Genomic DNA, 22732 nt, shown 5'->3' with positions numbered 1-22732 from the left:
ATATGCTTGCTCATTTATTACCTGCTAGGAAAAGCAACCTCCGTCAAGCCTCCAAGGAACACAGAGTCCTGCAAGCGCACGAAGGCGATGAAGGGTTTCTCCAAGAAGCTGGCTTCCCCTACAAGAATGTTGGCCACTTCAGTCCCGGCTGGAATCTTCTTCTTGAAGCGATTTTTCAGCTGCAAATGAAACAATGCAGAGTTGGCAATTCAGGGTCCCAGAAATGACAGAAGATGTGAAGGACTGGGGGACAAAATTTCCCGGAGCAGATTGCTCTGGGAGACCAAGAAGCCATTCTGTCCACCTGCCTCATATTGCTGTCACCTGCCACAATATCTGTACTCTCAGAGCTTTAGCAATAGCTGGAAGCCACATCAGGTTCGTTTCTACCCATTGCAGGACCTGGAATTCATAGCAGGCACTCCTCTGCAGCCAACAGAAACTTGCTGTTGTTTACAATAAAAGTGTAAAAATGGGTGACTATTCCCTCTTCTACCCTATTAAGAATTAGTGCAGTTCCTACCTCCTGTGTGTGTGTATTTCTCTTAGGGTTATCATCTCTGGGTTTGGGAAATACCTGGAGATGTTGGGGGTGGAGTAAGGGGAAAAGGATTTTTGGAGAGGGACAGGATCTCAGGTGTATAATCCCATACAGTCCAGCTTCCAAAGCAACCATTTTTTCCAGGGGAACTGTGACAGTGATAAATTCTAATTGGAGGAGATCTCCAGACCCCACCTGCAGGTTAGTTTCAGTTTCAGTTTATTTCAATTCATAGCCCGCCCTTCCCACCGAAGCGGCTCAGGGCGGCTTACAACATATAAAATCTAACATAAGTTTAGCTTTAAAAACATCAATTTTAAACAGTAAGATAATAAAACATATAGAGCAGCGATCTGTCGAAATGTTACACTACAACCTTCCATAAAGTTTCCAATGTCAGTTAGTTATAAGCCAGCCGGAAGAGGACTGTCTTGCAGGCCCTGCGGAACTGCCCAAGGTCCCGCAGGGCCCTCACCTCCTCCGGCAGCTGGTTCCACCAGCAAGGCGCCATTACCGAAAAGGCCCGGTCCCTGGTAGATTTCAGACCGGCCTCCTTTGGCCCGGGGATTACAAGCAGGTTTTGAGAACCTGGGTTAGCAACCCTAGTTCCCCTCGTGAATATGCAGGCAGAAGGAATGCTTCTCAGAGGGTCTGTTGTGGCCCTCAGCAGCCCCGGGCACCAGGGCTTGTACGGAGGAGAGAGCACCTTTCCCACCATTTATTTTTGATGGGAAGCACAAGCAAGCATGTGTAGTGGTTACAGTATCAGATTAGGATCTGGGAGATCCAGGCTTGAATCCCCACCAGACATGGAAGCTTGGTGACCTTGGCCTGGTCTGTGGTAGCCATGTCCACGTGGCCACCTGTGTGAGGCGGGTAGGGTCAGGTTGCCAGCTCCAGGTTGGGAAATTCCTGGAGATTTGGGGATGGAGCCTGGGGAGGACAGTGACCTCAAGTGAGGCACAATCAATGCCACAGAGTCCACCCTCCAAAGCAGCCATGTTCTCCAGAGAAACCGATTTCTGTAGTCTGAGGAGGAGCTGTCATTCCAGAGGGTCCCCAGGTCCTACCTGGTGTTCCTAGGCTAGTCGCATGCAGGGCCGGCCTGACGCCGTGGGGCACCCTAGGCAGACCTGCTGCCTGGAGCCCTCCCAAAGTTCCCCTCCAAAGCGCCTCCCTGCTCCTCACCTTGTGGCTTTGTGCCCCTCCCCCAGAGCTCCGCTCACTCCCTCCCCCTCCCCCTGGGGCTCGTTGGCTAAAAGTTAGCTTAGCGGGCGAGCGGCTCGCGCCTGCACGTTTTATAGAGACAAAAGGCACAGGCGTGAGCTGCTTGCTGGCTAAGCTAACTTTTAGCTGGCAAGCCCCAGGGGGAGGGAGCAAGCGGAGTGCTGCCACTTTTAGTGGCAGCGGGCAGGCAAGCGGAGCGCTGGGGGGGGGGCGGTGGCCCGAAGGGGGCTGGCGGCAGCAGTGGTGGGGGAGGGGGCAAGCTAAGCACTTGCCTGGAGCACTGGAGGGGTGGCAAGAGCCTAATTTGTCACCCCCCACCTCTCACGCCCTAGGCAACCACCTAGTTTGTCTAGTGGGAGGGCCGGCCCTGGCCGCATGCTGCCAGTCTAACCAACCTCACAGTGTTCCTGTGAGGATAAAATGGAAGAGATGAGAATTAAGTAAGTTGTTTTGGGTCCCGCGCTGGGGAGAGAGGTAGTGCACAAATGAAATAAATAAATCTCCTCAGTGAAATAGCCCCTCCTCATGCCACGGCGGGTTCAGTCTTGTGCAGCAGCTCTCCTGCTTGCCTTTGGGATGGATGAGGAACCAAGGAGAGCTACTGGAACACAGGGAGGAAGGGTTCAGAAGTGGGGTGGCATTCCAGTAGAACTCGGCTTATTCGCCATGCTTGTGGTGGGGTTAAGGTTGCCAACCTCCTGGAATTACAACTGATCTTGAGGCAACAGAGATCAGTTCCCCTGGAGAAAAGGGCTGCTTTAGAAGGTGGACTCTGGCATCTTTCCACATTGAAGCCCTTCCCCTCTCCAGACCCTGCTCTTCTCAGGCATCACCCTCAACATCTCCAGGTATTTCTCAGCCTGGAGCTGGCAACCCTGGGGTGGGGCTCTGTCTTGATTTCAGGGGCTCTGGCCAGAAAGGAGACCCCTTTGGACTGGAGGAACCATAGTAGGCTATCGTTACATACAGTCAGCCATCCAAAGCTGACAGTTTCTCCAGGGGAACTGATCTTTATAGTCTGGGGAACAGTTGTAATCCTGGGAGATCTCCAGGACTCACACGGAAGTTGGCAACCGGAATTGCATCCCTTGATGAAACCGATACCTTTGTGTTTTACAAAGTCCCACCTAATCTTTATGAGCCCCGTGGTGCAGAGTGGTAAAGCTGCAGTACTGCAGTCCGAGCTCTGTGCTCACGACCTGAGTTTGATCCTGGCGGAAGCTGGGTTCAGGTAGCCGGCTCAAGGTTGACTCAGCCTTCCATCCTTCCCAGGTTGGTAAAATGAGGACCCAGCTTGCTGGAGGTGGGGGGGGGGGAGTGTAGATGACTGAGGAAGGCAATGGCAAACCACCCCGTAAAAAGTCTGCCGTGAAAACGTCGTGATGTGACGTCACCCCAGAGTTGGAAACGACTGGTGCTTGCACAGGGGACTACCTACCTACATAATCTTTAGAGCTGTCTTTACAAAGCTATGAGAAGACTGGACAACTTTTCAAGAGGAATTCTGGTGGAAGAGGACATCCTCTTCCTTCAGAGTGGGTTGCCAGCCTGCATGTGGTTAACACAACAAAAAATGCAAGCTAGTGACCAATTTACTAAAAAGTATATAGAAATCAGTCCAAATGTCCAAAACATACACATTCAAGTCCCAAAGTAGTGTGGTGACAAGCCAATCGATTAAGTACTTGTTTCTTTCCAGTCTTCATCAGACCTGGGACCAATATTGTGGCGCAAGAAGCCACATACTGAGCTGTAGCCGATGTGAAATTGTTGCTGGAGACGCTCTGCGTTCCTCTTTTTTGAAAATTGTGTAAAGAATCTATATAATTGAATCAATATTGGTCCCAGGTCTGATGAAGACTGGAAAGAAACAAGTACTTAACCGATTGGCTTGTCACCACACTACTTTGGGACTTGAATATACATGTTTTGGACATTTGGACTGATTTCTATATACTTCTTAGTAAATTGGTCACTAACTTGCATTTTTTGTTGCGTTATCCATTATAGTGGCCTCTCTCAGATTGCATTCTATTCTAGCCTGCAGGTGGCGGCTGGAGATCTCCCGGGATTACTACTGATCTCTAGGCAACAGAGATCAGTTCCCCTGGAGAAAAGGGCTGCTTGGAGGGTGGACTCTAGGGCATCATACCCCACTGAAGTCCCTCCCTTCCCCAAACCCCACCCTCTTCAGGCTCCACCCCCCAAATCTCCAGGTATTTCCCAACCCAGAGCTAGCAGTCCTATTCAGGGAGCACCTGACAGGTACAGACCCTTGGAAAAAGTAAGAAGTAGCACCATTGTGATTTTATCTGACTGTTTTATTGTTTTACTGTTTTAATATTGTTTCTTTTATGTTGTCAGCCGCCTTGAGTCTTCGTAGAATGGGCGGGATAGAAATCTAATGTAATAAAACAAAACAAACAAACAAACGGACAAGAGGCTTTTGATACATCCCCCCCACCCACCCTGTGCCTATGGCTAACAAATGTTACTCACCTGTTCCTTGGCGGCAGTCTCCAAAACTTCACCCCCTGGATCGGACTGACCGCTGGCTTTGTCTGCAACAGAAATTGAGGGGAAATGAAGGGAATAATAATCCTTCTGGACACCAAGCCCTTCCTCCCCCCAATTGGGTTGGTGGGTTCATTTGTTCTCTGAGCCCCAGTATTTACAAAGTGTAGGAGCTGCTTTATCTACTGGCTCCTCTGAGAGGCAGGAAGATTAAAAGTCCTCTTCTGCCAGACACTGTAGGACTGGCTTTGTTGGGAGGAGCAGACTGTGGCACATTGCTTAATGCCAGGACAGACCCTGGGGTCTCGGGGGAAGGCAAGAGAGAGTAAATGAAGGCTACACAGAATGCTTCTTGACCTTTCCCTTTTGTCCGCTCCTGCTGCTGTCCCTTTCTTTTCAGAGTAACAAGCCTCAGTGTGAACTTATTTCTCAGTCAGCCAGGGTATATGATAGGGTTGCTAGATCTGGGTTGGAATGAGAGTACAGAGTTCAGTTGCCATGGAGGGTGGCATTCTATGCCGCTGAAGTCCTTCCCTTCATCCAACTCTTTCCTTCCCAGGCTCTGCCCTCAAATCTTCAGGAATTTCCAAGTCTGGATGGCAACCCTGTCACTTGGACTGCTACGGTTAGGGATGCCAGCCTCCAGGTGGGGCCTGAGGATCCCCCAGAATTAAAGCTTATCTCCAGACTACAGAGAACAGTGCCCCTAGAGAAGGGTGAACTCTCTGGCTCTCTTGGCTCCACCCCTAAATCTCCAGGAGTTTCCCAACCTTGATCTGACAACCTGATGTGCCCCCATCCCCCACTGGCAGCTGTGGAGGCCTGGCAGCCCTCCATCCTTATCTACATAGAGACCCAGTTTGGTGTAGTGGTTAAGTGCGCGGACTCTTATCTGGGAGGACCGGGTTTGATTCCCCACTCCTCCACTTGTACCTGCTGAGATGGCCTTGGGTCAGTCATAGCTTTCATAGAAGCTGTCCTTGAAAGGGCAGCTGCTATGAAAGCACTCTCAGCCCCACCTACCTCATAGGGTGTTTGTTGTTAGAGGGAAGGTAGAGGAGATTGTGACCGCTCTGAGACTTTGAGATTCAGAGTATAGGGCGGGATATAAATCCAAAATCTTCTTCTTCTTCTACATACTTTGAGGGCACTTCACTAGTGCTGCTCCTACGACTTGCATCTGTGCTGTTCTCATACTGAAGAGCAGACTGGGATGTCGAAACAAGCTGAGCCATGGGGGCCCTCAGTGCCGGCAGTAATGGAAGCAACCACTTGGTTACAACCTCAGTAATTGTCAACCGGACATTTGCTGCTATGACAGCTGATTTATGGGGAACCAAGATCAGCACCCCTGGAGAAAACGGCTACTTTGGAAAGTGGATTCTGTGGCACTCTACTATGCTGAGGTCCCTCCCCTCCCCTCCCCAAACCCCACCCTTCCCAGCCTTCATCCCCAAAATCTCCAGTTATTTTCCAACCCAGAGCTGGTGACCCTACTCGGCAGTGTCTCTCTGGGGCAACCGCCCACCAGGAATTTCAAGGGCAAGTCCACCTACCCTAATAACACTTATCAAAAAGAAAGCTGCATGCCAAGCTGCTGTTGAGTTCTATGGTCTAAAGGCCGTCACATCCATTGTTTGGTAATACTCACTGAAGCTGGGAAGCAAAAGCTACATGACTGATCTCCGGTCTATCGCATGCCTGTGCTAAGACAAGCCTGTCACCTGGAATGACCTTTAGCCCCTCTCAGGCTGATACGCTTGGATCTGAATGGGTCGTGATGCCACTGCCGGCAGTCTAAGGACCAGCCCTCTGATCTGCTGCAGGCTGGAGTTGAGTCACAAGGGGAGAGAATCAACACCTTAGGAGGCAGCTACGCACCAGAACAAGATCCCAGGCCCATCTGAAGCAGCATCTGCAGTTGCGATCGGGTTGTGTGATGCTGCGGTCTGAGGAGCAAGACATATCGGAGCTTCTTTGTGAGTTCTGGCGGCAGGGCGTGCTTCTCTATCTGGGTCTCAATCACCTTCTCTGGAACGCAAACCAAAACCACACTGAGACCACCTCAAACAAGGAGGTTTTCATTTGCTGTAACTGTTTCCTGTAGAAGCCACAGAAGAATGTTTCGATCAGGTGCCACCGTGTTCCTAAGCAGGAGCTGCTATTATGCAATGCAAACACTAGGCTTATGCAGCAATGGGGTCATCCAGAGACAGGATGGCCCTCCTTGGTCTGGTTAGTGTAAAATGGGATTCCCACTTTGTTATTAACATTTGAAATTGCTAACAACAGAGAAGGTGAGCTGATTTCAAATAGTGGAACCAAACTGAAATGGAGAGTCTTCGACCGTTTTCGCGCACAGCTTACCTCGCAGTCACAATCCTGTTCCCTCCGCAGCGTCCGGTCGGATTTCCCACCATCTGCGCCGGAGTTACAGGAAGTGCCGCGGCTTTTGCGTAGCAAACGTAAACTGGGTTTTAGCGGTTTACGTTTGCTATGCAAACGCCGCGGCACTTCCTGTATCTCTGGCGCAGATGGTGGGAAATCCGACCGGACGCTGCGGAGGGAACAGGATTGTGACTGCGAGGTAAACTGTGTGTGAAAACGGTATTTAGTACCTTCTTCCATTTCTGTGCTGCTCTGAGGCAAGTCGAGGCTGCACAAGCCTCCAGTTTGCGTTTTACAGATTGAGAGATGTCTGGTCTTTGCCATGTTTGTTTCATTTAATACATGTGTACAGTGTGACTACCTGCATAATTCCACTCACCGAATACAATAATTCCAGAATGTCAATAATCTGTGTACTAATAGTGACATGCGGTCTCCATCCGCAGATGCCTAAGTCCACGGATCAGGTCACACCAAAAGATTTTCCTGTAAACTTGGTGGACTCCCCAGGTTTGCAGAAAAATCTCAATTAAAATATATAGGCAGGGCCAGCACTTGGGAGTCAGCCAGGTAGGCCACTGCCTAGGGCAGCATCTAGCCAGAGGGGCAGACTACTGCATGCTGCGCACATGCCCACCCTCACATCATGACACCATACTCAGGTAGGCTTCCCAATCTCCAGGTCCCAGTGGGGGAACCCCCAGTTTTACAGACTGCCCCCCTCCCCCAGCCAGCTGGCCAGTGGGGGTAGCCCCTCCCCCACAGTCATTATGCACCTCCATGAACGATTCCCATAGGGAACGATGGGGAATTGATCCGTGGGTATCGGGGGCTCGGGGGGGGGCTGTTTTTTGAGCTAGAGGCGCCACATTTTCAGTATAGCATCCAGTGCCTCTCCCCAAAATACCTCCCAAGTTTCAAAAGGATTGGACCAGGGGGTCCAATTCTATGAGCCCCAAAAGAAGGTGCCCCTATCCTTCATTATTTCCTATGGAAGGAAGACATTTTAAAAGGTGTGCTGTCCCTTTAAATGTGATGGCCAGAACTCCCTTGGAGTTCAATTCTGCTTGTCACACCCTTGTTCCTGGCTCCGCCCCCAATGTCTCCTGGCTCCACCCCTAAAGTCTCCTGGCTCCACCCCCAAAGTCCCCAGATATTTCTTGAATTGGACTTGGCAACCCTCCACTCAGGACCGCCTGCCTTGGTAGGGCCCGGTTTGTTTGGGGAAGCGGGTCTGGTGGCTTGCCTGTGCCACAGAGAGGTGTGCGAGGAGGCAGGAGGAAGCTGGAGGAGCAGAGCTCCATTTGGCCCACAGCCATGAAGAATCCGGTGAGTCACCCACTCATGCCCCTTCCTTCTGCTACCCACGGTGGTGCTGTGTGGCAAGCAGGCAGTGTGTTGCGCCAGGCAACACACTGCGCCTCCCGTGTGTGGCAGGCAGCGTGCACCAGTCTCTGGCAGCAGTCTCTAGGATCTGGGAAGCCCAGGGTCAAATCTCCACTCAGCCATGGAAGCTCACTGGGTAACCTTGGGCCTGTCTCTATCAGACCAGCCTAATTTACCCCACAGTAAATTGTTGTGAGGATAGAATGGAAGAGAGGAGAACGATGCAAACTGTTTTAGGGTCTCCACTAGGGAGAAAATTGGGGTACATATTAAATACATAAATAATAAATAAAGTTGAGGGCTGGGGGGGGGGCAGATAAAAGAAGGGTTGGAAGATTGGGAAGCAGAGAAAGAAGCAGCTGAAGGGGAGAGGATATGGAGGCAGCCAGGAAGAGACAAAAGAGAAATAATGTGGGGAGGGGTCAGGGAACATAGCAGGAAATGAAACGACCCCTCACTAATCCTTGAGGGTACCCTGCTTTGAGAGAACCCAGGAAAGAATTCTGTCTCAAATATGTGCAACTTCTAAATAAATTCTAGAACTGGGTCTGAATCCTGTACACAACAGCTCCTGTCGAAAGGACACGAGTGTCCTAAACTCTCTCTCTCTCTCTCTCTCTCTCTCTCCCCCCCAGACATATATGCACTCTCAAGGTCAAATTAGACATGATAGTGACCTCATGACGGCATCCTCATGGCTACCATTTTAAGTGATTTTAAAATGCTATGAGGGTGTTCTTGACCCCTCCTCCCAGTGCCTTTTCAAATGCCAAAACAACCATAGGGTGTGTGCGGCTGTTTTGGCACTTGATGAGGTATGGGAGGAAGGACAAGAGTACCTCAGACTGTTGCGTTGAGTACCTCAGCCTGTTGAAATCATTTTAAAATGGTGGTGGTATCCTTGTGGCAGCCATGAGGACATCATCATGATCACATCTAATCTGGCCCTGTGGACCTGGATGGATCTCTTGCACGGAAGGTTGCCAAGAAGCTGCCCTCAGACACCGGTTCTTTGTCTTTCTCCACTGCAAATGGACCGTAGGAAGGGCTCTTCCAGCGGCGTCACTAGGGCGGGGCCAAGGGGGCCATCAGCCCTCCCCCAGAGCATTCTCATTGGCCCCAGGCACTGACCCATGACCCCCCCCCCAACAGGAAGGGGCTGGCCCTGGGACTAGAACGCTGCTGCTGTGTGTGGGCTGGCCGGGATTCTGAAACCGGGGCCGCGCTGCTGCCGGCTCAGCTAAAAGCGTGTGGGTGAGTGGGGGAAACTTAAATGCTGCAAAACTGGTATCTTGGATTACGGGGGCTGGTCATGTGACCAGAGGGTGGATGAGGGAGGGGCCATGTGAAGTGGGCGGGGTTGTGTGCGGAGGGGGTGACGCAGCCCTCCAAAAGGGGTGATGCCCAATGGGGGGGTGGTGGCTTGAATCAGTTACACCCCAGGGTGCAACCCACCCTAGTGACGCCTCTGGGCTCTTCATTTTCAAAAGGGGAGCAGATGTCTAGATTTCCACCTCCTCTGTTCAGCCTCTGGGTGATTGCGAGGCACCGCTGGAGGATTTGCCACAGCTGTCTCATCCAGGCTCCAGTGGAGTCAGAGCCTTCCCACCCCCAGATCTAGAGAAGGCCAGGGCTGCCTCCCCAGAACTAACAGTGCCATGGCAAAGACAACATGAGCCTACGTGCCTGGCTATTAAGTGTCAGGGTTTTGCTTAAGGAGCTGCTGGTAACCCAACACTCAGTCACAGAAGGACATGTCCCTAGGAAGGCAAGCTGACCAATGGCCACATACCAACTATCTGCTTAAAACTGGGAGCTTCCAAGTCTAGGAGGACAGCTCCTTTCCTTATGCACGTCCGTAGTTCAAACAAGCTGTGCAGGGACAGAGTGGTCACGTGAGGTTTGCTCCAGCGTTCTCCTCCATCTTCCACTTTCTCTTCAAACTTAATCCATCTGCAACAAAAGAGCTGAGTTAGTTCCATGACTGCAGCTCTTGGCATGCTGGGAAATAGCCTTTTCTTGTACATCGTGAACAGCCACCTCCTCCAAACATGTTTCCCTTCCTAGGTGCAAACATTCTAGCCCTCGTGGTGACTTGAATGAACCCTGCAACCTAAGAAACATAACCGGACTGAGTGCATTCAGCTCTTGTTTACCTCAGGTAAGTTCTTTTTTCCTAGCTCCTTCCTGACCACCATCATTCTCAGAGTTTAGATCAGGGGTCCTCAAACTTTTTAAATAGGGGGCCAGTTCACTGTCCCTCAGACTGTTGGAGGGCCGGACTGCCGTTACTGTACAAGGCCGCGGGCCATCAGTTCTCTGTCTTCTGCATCTCTCTCCCTTCCCCACACTACACACCCTGGCCTGGGAACTCACCTCACCTCGGTATCACCTCACACTCTGTCTCCGCCGCCTCAGCCCAGTGCCGGAAGTGTGCGTTGCTAACACGAGTTTAGGTCGAACGTCACTTCCGGTCTGATTTTGCCATAACCCGGCGGTCCGCATAAACGTCCTCAGCGGGCCGCATCTGGCCCGCGGGCCGTAGGTTGAGGACCCCTGGTTTAGATGTTTACTTCTCGGGTCAAGAATCCATACTGTGGCTTCTTTTACTTTATAAGGCCTTATTGCCAAGAGCAGAGAGGCTGGTTCATTTGCCAGGAACGTCCCTGCATGGCCACTAGCGGGCAGAAGCAAGCTGTGTGCCACCTGGACTGCTTGGCTCTGCCACAAGTCATGCCAAGGACAACAACAGTTTGTGACCTGGCTGCAGGCTTGGATCTGCCTGACAGCGTCATGGACCCAGACGGAGATGCTGGTCAGTTTTCATGTTGTGAATGGCCAAGTCAGCTGCATCCTTGTGGGGTATTGGTTATGCTGCCCCAAGCAGTCATTTGGGTGGTTCAGATGGAGAGCTTGCCTTCAGTTCAAGCCATTGGTTCTCTTTGACGTCATTGTGGACATCCGAGATCCCAGGGCAGCATCTCACATTTTTGCCCCTTAAAAATAATTGACACAAGTTTGCATTTTCTGCAAAGATCAGGAAAGTTAGAGAAGTCTAGTTTACTCTTCTCTACTACCTAATATTTCCCCTCCACTGGTTAGTATTGGATTGTATCCCACCACTAAGCTCAGCAAAGTCAGCACTCAGCGCAAAGAAGCCAACTTCTTCCACAGAAATAGATGCAGTCTGTGCCCATTTCACAATCAGGAACACAGGTTGTGGTAGCCGGCCGGGGAGTACCTCTGTGACAATCACCCTTAAAGTCCCACCTCTCCTCCAGGGCTCAGAACCAATCCTTGTGATTTAGACCTCATGCAAATCCAAGTGATTGGCAGCCAGTCAGAGTGCATGGAACTTGACTGGCTGGGGGCTGGGACAAACCAGCCTCAGTTTGAGGAGGGTGAAAAAAACTTTTTAAAAAACTTCTGGGACAGGAATTTCCGTGGGCTCAAAAAAGCAGCATCCGCTTAACCAGGCTTTTATGGGGCTTTTTAAAGTTAGGGTTTAGGGGTCAGTTTAGGGAAGAAAGCTTATTTTAGTGGTGCAAATAAGCATTTTATTGAAGTCTCTTGACTCTTGAGTGGTGTGTGCAAGTTCTGTGGAAAGGGGCTCTGTGAGGGAGAAGGGCGGCCTTGAACCTGCTGAGGGACCCTGGAATCAAGAGAGGGGAATCAAATCTCCCCTCGGGGGTTATATTTTCTCTATTTGAGAGGCAGCTTTACTTTATACATCTAAGTTAGCCACCCATCACATTTACCTTATTAAATACTTTATTTTCCGTTAGATAACATTCTGTCCATCTCCATTAATGTCTTGTCAGGTCAAAAATCTAAGACGCGGCTGGGCTCTCTGTTTACCTCGAGGACAGCCTCAGTCCAATTGGTTTGCAGACAAGAGACCTTCAGGGAGCACATAGCTGACATGCTGCCAGTCTTTATTTAAAAGCTTGTGTCCCCCTTTCTATTTGACTGTGGGCAGCTGAGGATTAAAGAATCAATAGGAGAGGCCAGAGTGGGGGGGTGGGAGATTCTTCAGTCCAGAAGGCAGATGCCTCAGAGTCTCCCCGCTACCCCATAGCTGTCACATCCTCCTACATGCAGCCAAAGGGGTCTGAAGGGCCAGGTAGTGATTTACTTCTGGGCCAAGACAGAAACGAGAGAGAAGTCAGCACCCAATGGAGGGAAGCCAGTATATTTCCCAGAAATAGGTCAAAGCAACCCGGTGGCCTTTTCTCTCCCAGCACTGCAGGATCATTCTCGGATTCAGAGCAGACTTGGCTACCCAGGCTGTTCAGCTGGCAAAGAGCTGAATACAGCCTTCCTCCATATGAAATTGGGTTTTTTTTTATCATTCCATCAGAGTCCACTGCAAAACCAAATGAAGGTACGCTCTGCATTAAATTCCTTTCAAATTTCCCAGTGACTCTATACTTCTCACAAATGGCATTCTGGTTCCTACAGACGCCAAAAACGTTCTGCATAAGGAAGAGTTAAATTTTGCTGCGCACCTAAAAGCTTGAAAAGCATAGGCTGGGGTGCCACAGAAACAGCAGACACATCTCATATGGTGCTTCTTTACACCTTTGACTGAAATTGCGCATGTGTATCGTAAGACGCAAGTGAAGATCAACCTTTCTGCATGGCTGTCGGTGGAGCTCAACAGCCAGGCACATCAGAGACCTGATACGAATGTGTTTAGGGTGACTTTTCTGCTTGCCATTTCTACCACAGTAGCAGTGGACCGCATACGTGGAGGTTGGCCGGAACCTCCAGGACCTGTCAGTTTCTCTTTCTTGGACTCCAAGAAAAAACTATGAGGTCAGTGGCCACTTGAATAGATGCACTAAGATAATCCTTTTCCTACTTGCCATCCTTTTAGTCAGAGAAGAGCATAATTTGACTGTGGAAGACTGACTGGGGCCCCCAACGTGGTGCCTGGGGGCAACATGGAGCCTGCTGATACCTTTCCTCATGCCCACCAAGTGCTTTTAGAAAGTGGAACTAGGTGGGGCTTTCCCCCATCATGGCTTCTGATGGGCTGTGCAGATTAAAAGGCATCCTGCTAAGGTAGGATTGCCAAGTCCAATTTAAGAAATATCTGGAGACTTTGGGGGTGGAGCCAGGAGACTTTGGGGGAGGAGCCAGGAGACATTGGGGTGGAGCCAAAATCAAGGCTGTGACAAGCATAATTGAACTCAAAAGGGTGTTCTGGCCATCACATTTAAAGGGACGGCACACCTTTTCAATGCCTTCCTTCCATAGGAAATAATGAAGGATAGGGGCACCTTCTTTTGGGGCTCATAGAATTGGACCCCCTGGTTCAATCGTTTTGAAACTTGGGGGATATTTTGGGGAGAGGCACTAGATGCTGTACTGAAAATTTGGTGCCTCTATCTCAAAAAACAGTCCCCCCCCCGAGCCCCAGATACCCGCCGATCAATTCTCCATGATTTTCTATGGGAATAAATCTCTATAGGGAATAACAGGGTTCCCAGCAGACATTTCCCTCCCCTCCCCCTGCTTTCTGACGACCCTGAAGCGGGGGGAGGGCCTCCAAACCGGGGGATCCCCGCCCCCACCTGGGGATTGGCAACCCTATGCTAAGTGGACCTTCTGCCAGAAATATTACTATTAAAGTTGTACATAATCTTGATCCGTGACATTTTGCGGTTGGTCCCACCCCCTGCAGCAGCCATTTGGTGGTTATACCCACCACCCTTTGTCAGAATTCCAAAGCTGCCCAGGGGCACAAAAAAGGACCCCTGGGCTAGACTGTCACAGGGTGGGTGCAAAAAGATTGCTTGGAAATACCTGGAGATTCAGAGAGGGACACCTAGAGTGGGGACAGATTGGTGCCAGGGCATGAAGTCCTCCGTTTCCAAGTGAACGATGCCCAGGGTTGGCTTTTGCAGGCAGCGGGCTCAGTTTTCAAATGAATTCATTAAAGGTTTAGTTTACACAAACAGCAGAGCAGAGCAAGCTTGATGTCCTGATAAAACTCGAATAGTTGCTTTTCTGGTTATACTTTTAATTCTATATGCAGGATTGTTCCCCACAAAATCTTGTAGAGAACAATCATCCAGCAACCAATTGCTGCGAGATGTCTGTTGTAAGGCTGGACTCTGCAAACACAGCAGACCAAGTTTTTGTTAAGCCTGAATGTATATGGCTACTCTGTGCACTGAGGATAACCTTTGCAAGAGATCACATGTGAAAATTGCATGCTTAAAATGTAAAATCTCATATTGGACTCAAGGTGGACACTGATTCCAGATTCATTTTTGCACCCCTCCCCCCCAATCTGCAGTGGCAAAAAGACTGGCTCTGAAAGGCCCAAGGACAGAGTGGAGGCTAAATTTGTTTGCGGACACAACAGGGGAGACTTTACAATGTGTTTCCTGTTAAAGAGAGAATGGCCACAATACAATATCCATACATGCGTGAATGTTTATGCATCTGCTCAAGTGAAACATTTTTTCATCCTAGAATTCCGCTGCACGTGTCTATCAGGCCTGAGTTTGAAATCCAGAGGGGCAAATTTTCCCCCTTTAGTGTCTTCAAGTGTATCACTTTATCTCATACCAGGAGTTGCCAGCTAAAATCAAGCATTGGGTGCAGCCCATAGAAAGCACTTTGAGCTGGGATAGGCTTCCCAATCCCCAGGTACCAGAGGGGGATCCCCAGGTTTTACAGGCTTCCCCCCTCCCCCAACCAGCTGGCCGGCAGGGGAAGCCCCACCCCCACAGCCATCATGCACCTCCATGAACAATTCCCATAGGGAATGATGGGGAATTGATCCATGGGTATCAGGGGCTCTGGGGGGCTGTTTTTTTGAGATAGAGGCACCATATTTTCAGTATAGCATCTAGTGCCTCTCCCCAAAATACCTCCCAAGTTTCAAAAAGATTGGACCAGGGGGTCCAATTCTATGAGCCCCAAAAGAAGGTGCCCCTATCCTTCATTATTTCCTTTGGAAGGAAGGCATTTAAAAAGGTGTGCCGTCCCTTTAAATGTGATGGCCAGAACTCCCTTGGGGTTCAATTATGCTTGTCACACTCTTGTTCCTGGCTCCCCCCCCAAAGTCTCCTGGCTCCACCCCCAAAGTCCCCAGATATTTCTTGAATTGGACTTTACAACCCTAAGCTGGGATCAGAAAGTACCCTCCTTCAAAGCCCTCCTGTGTCACAAATTCACAAGATGGCCTTAAGCAAGACATTTGCTCTCCTCTTCAGTCCCTTGTTGGCAATATATGGTGACCATGGTACTGGCCTCCCTTGCAGAGTTGTTGTAACATGTATAACAAGATAAGACACGCAATGCTATTTCAACAGTGAAATTACTATATAAATGCTAAGGAGGATGGACAGTTACTGTGTCTACTCACAAGCCTCACCTCCACCAAAGAATACAGTCCACACACGGTACCAGGCCTTCTGACATTGCAGCATAGGCTACAACTGTGCTATAATGTGAAAGCCAGCAATCAACAGGCAGAGCAGATCACTCAGGAAAGTGAGCCAAGCCAGAGACTTACAGAATAAGGCAGACATCATAAGCATGCAGAATGCTTTGTAGAAATCATTTCTCGATAGAAAACATTTATCATTTTAGAGGTGGCTTGTCAGACTGCATGCCATGAAAACACCATCAATAAAGTTTTCAAGAGCTGCCCTTCACAACTGCATTACAAGCTACCACAACTAGAGTTGCCAATCTCCAGGTGGGGACAGAATTACAACCAACCCTCAGATTACAGAAATCAGTTTCCCGGGGGGAAATGGGAATTATACCTTCCTGGGGTCTCTTCTCTCCTGCCTTTCTCAGGCTATACTCTCAAATATTTAGGAATTCCCCAAGCTGGAGTTGGCAACCCTAACCACAAAGTTCAGAGGGAAGAAGAACAAACACCCCCTACACACATTGACATGCCTCATGTTTCTGCACGGTATTCCCACCTCCCCATTTCTACACGGAAGTGAGGAAACGGGAAGGCAATTTAGGGTTGCCAGCTCCAGCTGCAAAAGTCCTGGAGGTTTAGGGACAGAGACAGGGGAAGGCGGAGTTTGGGAAGGGAGCATAGTGAGGATGAGGAGTAGAAGCAGGAGAATCTGTTTTAATACCTCACTTTTCTCTACCTTGTGGCATCTTAAAGCTTCCTTTCCCCACAACAGGGAGGGAGGGAGCTGAGAGAGTTCTGAGAGAATTGGTCTCCATAGGATATAATGGAGAATTGAACTGTGGCTATCTGGGGTTCTGGGGGGCTCTTTTTTGAGGTAGAGGCACCACATTTTCAGCATCGCATCTGGTGCCTCTCCTTAAGCCCCTCCCCAAGTTTCAAAACGTTTGGACCAGGGGGTCCAATTCTATGAGCCCCCAAAGATGGAGCCCCATCCTCCACTATTTCCAACGAAGGGAAGGCATTTAAAAGGAGCGTGGCCAGAACTCCCCCTGGAGTTCCATCATGCTTGTCACAGCCTTCCTCCTGGCTCCATCCCCAAAGTCTCCTGGCTCCGCCCCCAAAGTCCCCAGATTTTTCCTGAGTCAGACCTGTAGATGAGAAAGGCATTCCCACCAGCAACCCTCGTGAAAGAGCGCTGGGATCACAAGGCCCTCCGAAAGGCCTGTTCTTCAGCAAACCCCACCCTGAAAGGCAGGAAGCCTCCATGCTGAGTCGGGCCACTGGCCTCTCTGCCCCACTCCTGGCTTTCCTTGAGCTCAGGCAGAGGTCCTTCAGGAATGCCAGCCTCCAGGTGAGGCCTGGGAGTCACCCAGAATTACAGCTTATCTCTAGACTCCAGAGATCAGTTCCCCTGGAGAAAATGGATGCTTTGGAGGGCAGAGTCTATGGCACTGCGCCCCACTGGGGTCCCTGTCCTCCCCAGGCTCCACCCCCAAATCTCCAGGAATTCCCAACCTGGCAACCCTGCCCCCATCCCCTACTAGCACCAGGGGGGAACCTGGCAGCCCTAGCCTTTCCCATCCCTGCTCCTAGGGCTTGCATGCCCAGCGTTCGGCTTGGCTTCGGCTGGGCCCCTTACCTGGCCGTTTGCCTCCACTCCGGTCCTTCAAGGGTGCTGAAGAGCTCGGACAGCTGTATGAAGAGCACAGGGTGGCTGGCCTCTTCACCCTCCTCGTCCTGCCTCAGCATCAGGCTCACTCTCTCCGCTGCTGAGGAGGTGCTAGACGTGAAGATGCTTCTCCCCACTGCCTGGCAGATGACCACAGAGTTGCGGCTGGGGGGGGCCCAGTCCGCTCTGCTGCCGTTGCTCCTGAGCTCAGCTTGAGGATCTGGGTGTTCCGGGAGGCATGCCTCCTTGCCTGCCTCCTCTCCTGTCTTTACCCTGGACATGCTGGTTCCAGACTGTGCACCCCCCTCCCCCTCCAGTGTCCACCTCTGGCTGTCAGTCGCTCCCGCCTTCCCTCCGTGGTGAGGCTCTTGGGCCCAGCAGGACAGGAACTGAGCTGGTCTGGGACATGGTGTCTTTATAGGAGCCCAGGAACCTGTTCAGGCCAGAACCAGAGATGGGGAGAACAAAGCCCAAAACAGTCTTATCAGGCGGAGAAGCCCCGTCCGGCAGGCACAGGACAGAACTTGCTGACACAGCCCCATCCTGCCCACCTGGTCGCAAGGACCGCTCTGCCCGCATGGATGGGAGCCCTTGCCAGCCTTGTTGACATGGGGGCACTATTTGAAGCACAGGCCAGGGCAAGCCATCCGGGGGAATGGTGAAACTGGAGACAAGGAAGCATGAAGGGGGAAGGAGGCGAAACCTGAGACAACATCTGAGTCCTGGAAGGGGAGGGGGGAGGCTGGGAGGATCTGCGGGAGCAGGGAAGTGCCAAGTGCTTAGAGCTTCTCTGATCCAGGGGTCACAGGGCATGCTCCAGGAGATGCAGAGATGCAAAGAGACATGGCATTCCCAGCCCTCACTTCTCTCACCTGAGTCTTCCCACTCAGGCTGTGACCTCCAGTCCTAGGGGCTCTCCAGACAAACCAGATTCAGTTTTAAACTCTAGTCCCACTGGCCCCAATCCAGCGCCAGTAGGAAACCCCCTGCCTTCTTGATGGATTTGGGGGGGGGGGGGCGGCTTGGGGATGTCTTAACTTTGGCTGTTCTTCTGGTTCCCTATAGATGGCACTAGCTAAGCATGGCCAGCAAAATAACTTTTTAAGAAGTTTTTAGCTTTTTTTTAAAAGTTTTTAAAATGGTATAGTGCAGGGGTGGCCAAGAGTAGTTCTCCAGATTTTTTGCCTACAACTCCCATCAGCCCCAGCCATGCTGACTGGGGCTGATGGGAATTGTAGGCAAAAACCATCTGGAGAGCTACCGTTGGCCACCCCTGGTATAGTGGGAAAGGGGGAGAGAGGATTGGAGGGGGTAATTGCTTTTCAGAATAAAACAAATGTGAGCCACAGATTATCCGCTCACTGCTGCTTGGCACACACAGCAAATGCGCGCGCGCGTGCACACACACACACAAAGGAAAGGTCCCCTTGCAAGCACCAGGCGCTTCTGACTCTGGGGTGATATTACTATTCAGTTATTTTAAAGAAACCATATAGATATATTGCTAAGATTTTTCCCATTAATTTTAACTCCCAGTCATGACACGTTTTGCCAAACCTCCAAGAAGATATGCAGACTTGCTCAGCCAGAATGCATTTGTGTGTGTGTGTGGGGGGGAGGGTTGAATGACAGCGGTTTTCCCTGCTTCGATGGTGATTTCCTACAGAGAAGAAGTACAAGGCTAAAGGGTTTCAAAGTGCCCCTCTCCTGCTGCAAGCCCCCCCCCTTTCCAATTCTTAGCAGCACTTTCTAAAAAAACCCCACCAGATTCCTGAAAATAAAACCAAGGAACTACACTTCACATGAAACCTTTTTGCCTGTTCAGAGCATCATACTGAATCTAGGAGAGAAACTGCCTCAGAGTGGTGACCTGGCTGAGATGGGATAGGTGCCTCTTGGGAGAGACCTGGAGAATTTCTCCTCCAATTGTTTTTTTTTTTTCCCACCAAGTTTGTCCCAACAATTTTTCGCAAGCATAGAAGCACAGGGAGACCCTGTGGCCATCTCTGCCACATTTTTATTCCATCTTTCCGCCACGCTCAGGGGAGTAGTCCTGGACCTCTCCCGGCCAGGGTGGCTCAGTGAGCTTCCTGGATGAGTGGGGATTTACACCCAGGGCTCTGGAGCTGATGATGGCTCTTTGGACTAGTCCAACCAGACTGATTTTTCTTTGCATGTGCTGTAATGGGAGACTTTGCAACTGAGCTAGGGTTTCCACTCTCCAGGTGGTGGCTGGAGATCTCCTGGGATTACCACTAGTAATCAGAGGATAGGAATCAATTCCCCTGGAGAAAATGGCTGCTTGGAAAGGGGACTCTGTGGCTTTATAGTCCGCTGAAGTCCCTCCCCTCCCTAAACCCCACCCTCCACAGCCTCCACCCCCAAAATCTCCAGGTATTTCCCAACCCTGAGCTGGCAACCCTATGCAACTCTATGGGAGAGTATCTTTTGGTATTCTGCACTTTGAGGCTCCAGACCAGGGGTGGCCAAACTTGCTTAATGTAAGAGCCACATGAAGAAGATAAGAAGAAGATATTGGATTTATATCCCGCCCTCCACTCCGAAGAGTCTCAGAGCTGCTCACAATCTCCTTTACCTTCCACTCCCACAACAGACACCCTGTGAGGTAGATGAAGATATTGGATTTATATCCCGCCCTCCACTCCGAAGAGCCTCAGAGCAGCTCACAATCTCCTTTACCTTCCTCCCCCACAACAGACAACTTTAACTTTAAATGCATGCTGCAAGCCACTGCCTGGCTTGACTTGCAGAAATGATTTAAAGAGAGAAATGCCTTCTCCAAGCTGGCTGATGGGTGCTTCAAGTGCCACACAATATGTGGCACAGTTTCTCTCCCCCCCTCCCCCCCCCACTCCAGACTAAGCCTTCCCTTGTTTAGTTTTTCACTCTTGTGATTTTGGACATGGGCCTGCAATGCAGGAATATTCTGAGGTTGCTTAATTTAAGGAAGTGATAGTGAATCACCTGTCTGTTTTGCAATGAGCCGTCAACAGCCTCCTGCATGCCTGTCACAATGCAGGTAACAGCTGAACCCATTTCTGACTCCCTGGGAAAGTATAGCAAAAGAGCAGCCCTGACCTCCATGCGTTCATTGGACGTTTGCCGCGAATACTTCAAAGTCTGAAAAGGGCTTTGGAGAAGCAGCCATTCTATCAGGATGAAGACTCTGGCCCTCCTCCCTGCCCTGTGAGCCCCAGCATCCTGTTATTGAAACGTCAATTAATTATGATTCCCAGACACAAAAGGAAAACAAGCTCCACAGGCACCTGAGAACAAAACCCCATTTGTGCAGGAGAGCACAGATGCTTGACTGATACTTGGTAGCTATTTCTGCAATAAGGCAACCTTATCCACATGTCTAGAGGCCCATAGTGGGAATATGAGCCAGGCGAATGGCCACTTGCATCTCCAGGAAGATGCCACACAGCGAAGCAAGGCTGCTCCTCTCACTACAAAGCCCCCAGATGTTGCTGGCAGGTGTTTGTTGCTGGGAAGAGGGAGGCCTGTTCTGGTCCTCTGGAACACTATTTCAACACACCCCGTAATGAACTTCACCTTACTGCAATATTGTTTCCTGAGGTTGGATCGTCTTCCCTCTGAAGAAAGCCACAGAAGCGGGAGAATCTCTGAACCGGCCGTGATTCTTGCTCATGTGACCGAGACCGGCTCTCCCTGCATGTTGCTAAACATTCAGGCAGGTGCTTGAGAGGCCCTGCAAAACATTCTGGTCATCACCAGCCCTGAGACGTCTCTTGTGCCTGACATGTGAACTTGGCTCAGCCGGAGGAAACACAAGGAACGTTCTCCGTCCTGCTGAAGCTGAGCTGGGACGGGTCCTGAGGCTTCGATGTTGTAGTGCCACAAAAACAGAGGCAAGGAACTGCGGAGGTGATAAATGAGGACTCTCCTCACCATTAACTGCAAGACTCTGTGGGATTCCATCTTCGTTTTTTTTTTTTAAACTGAAAACACGACACAATATAATACACTGCCCCCCACCCTGTGGTCAAGCCACACCCAACTTATGGCGACCCTCTAGGGCAGGGGTCCTCAAACTTTTTAAATAGGGGGCCAGTTCACTGTCCCTCAGACTGTTGGAGGGCCGGACTGCCGTTACTGTACAAGGCCGCAGGCCGTCAGTTCTCCGTCTTCTGCATCTCTCTCCCTTCCCCACACCACATACCCTGGCCTGGGAACTCACCTCACCTCGGTATCACCTCACACTCTGTCTCCGCCGCCTCAGCCCAGTGCCGGAAGTGTGCGTTGCTAACGCGAGTTTAGGTCGAATGTCACTTCCGGTCTGATTTTGCCATAACCCGGCGGGCCACATAAACGTCCTCAGCGGGCCGCATCTGGCCCGCGGGCCGTAGTTTGAGGACCCCTGCTCTAGGGTTTTCAAGGCAAGAGACATTTAGTGGTGGCTTGCTGTTGCCTGCCTCTGCATCGTGACCCTGGTATTCCTTGGAGTTCACCCATCCAAATATTAGCCAGAGCTGACCCTGCTGGGCTTCCGAGATCTGATAAGACCGGGCTGGTCGAGGCTATCAAGGTCAGGACTATAAATACATTTTATAGATAGATGGAGGGCAATCCAAGAAGGGGCCTTTTGGGATCATGGCACCAAACTGTGGAACTGCCTCTCCCACCCCACAAGAGGTTCATCAATACAGGTTCACCCTCTATTGAGCCAGTTTGGTGTAGTGGTGAAGTGTGCGGACTCTTATCTGGGAGAACCGGGTTTGATTCCCCACTCCTCCACTTGCACCTGCTGGAATGGCCTTGGGTCAGCCATAGCCCTGGCAGAGGTTGTCCATGAAAGGGCATCTGCTGGGAGAGCCCTCTCCAGCCCCACCCACCTCACAGGGTGTCTGTTGTGGGGGAGGAAGGGAAAGGAGATTGTGAGCCGCTCTGAGACTCTTCGGAGTGGAGGGCGGGATATAAATCCAATATCTTCATCTACCTCACAGGGTGTCTGTTGTGGGGGAGGAAGGGAAAGAAGATTGTGAGCCGCTCTGAGACTCTTCGGAGTGGAGGGCGGGATATAAATCCAATATCTTCATCTACCTCACAGGGTGTCTGTTGTGGGGGAGGAAGGGAAAGGAGATTGTGAGCCACTCTGAGACTCTTCGGAGTGGAGGGCGGGATATAAATCCAATATCTTCATCTACCTCACAGGGTGTCTGTTGTGGGGGAGGAAGGGAAAGAAGATTGTGAGCCGCTCTGAGACTCTTCGGAGTGGAGGGCGGGATATAAATCCAATATCTTCTTCTTATTATTATTGTTGTTGTCTTCTGCCAGACTTTTTGGTTTGGTTTGGCATACTCCTGGTAACTGTTCTTGGCCTCCTCCCTGATTTTTGCTGTCATGTCTGTTTATATGTCCTTGCTGAATTATTGTATATATATTTTAAATATTCTTAATTTTGACACGCTTTAATGCTAGCTGCTTGCTGCCTTGGGTGGAAAGGCTGGGTCAGACGTGCACTTTGATCCGATGCCATTGCCGTTCCCTTCCAGATTTAAAGGGCACCGTGAGACAGCAACATCAGCCTCCTGTTCCCCAGTATTGGCACCCCATTCTGACCTGC

The 22732-nt window shown here is 50.7% G+C and overlaps 1 protein-coding gene across 1 annotated transcript in view; it reads right to left on the bottom strand.

Moving 5' to 3' along the window:
• SLC4A9 (solute carrier family 4 member 9) overlaps positions 1-17405 on the bottom strand; it is a 70930-nt gene extending 53525 nt beyond the window's left edge. The window contains exons 1-5 of the mRNA XM_060253790.1: positions 17095-17405; positions 9849-10009; positions 6164-6313; positions 4268-4329; positions 22-179 (exon numbers count right to left, since the gene is read on the bottom strand). Coding sequence (XP_060109773.1) covers positions 22-179; positions 4268-4329; positions 6164-6313; positions 9849-10009; positions 17095-17405 — 842 coding nt within the window. The remainder of the gene's footprint in view (positions 1-21; positions 180-4267; positions 4330-6163; positions 6314-9848; positions 10010-17094) is intronic.
• Between the last annotated feature and the right edge of the window lie 5327 nt (positions 17406-22732).

Source organism: Heteronotia binoei, chromosome 14 (genome assembly GCF_032191835.1).
Source record: "Heteronotia binoei isolate CCM8104 ecotype False Entrance Well chromosome 14, APGP_CSIRO_Hbin_v1, whole genome shotgun sequence".
Lineage (NCBI taxonomy): Eukaryota > Metazoa > Chordata > Lepidosauria > Squamata > Gekkonidae > Heteronotia > Heteronotia binoei.
Note: the sequence above shows the minus strand (reverse complement) of the source record. Positions and strands in the feature narration are given on the sequence as shown.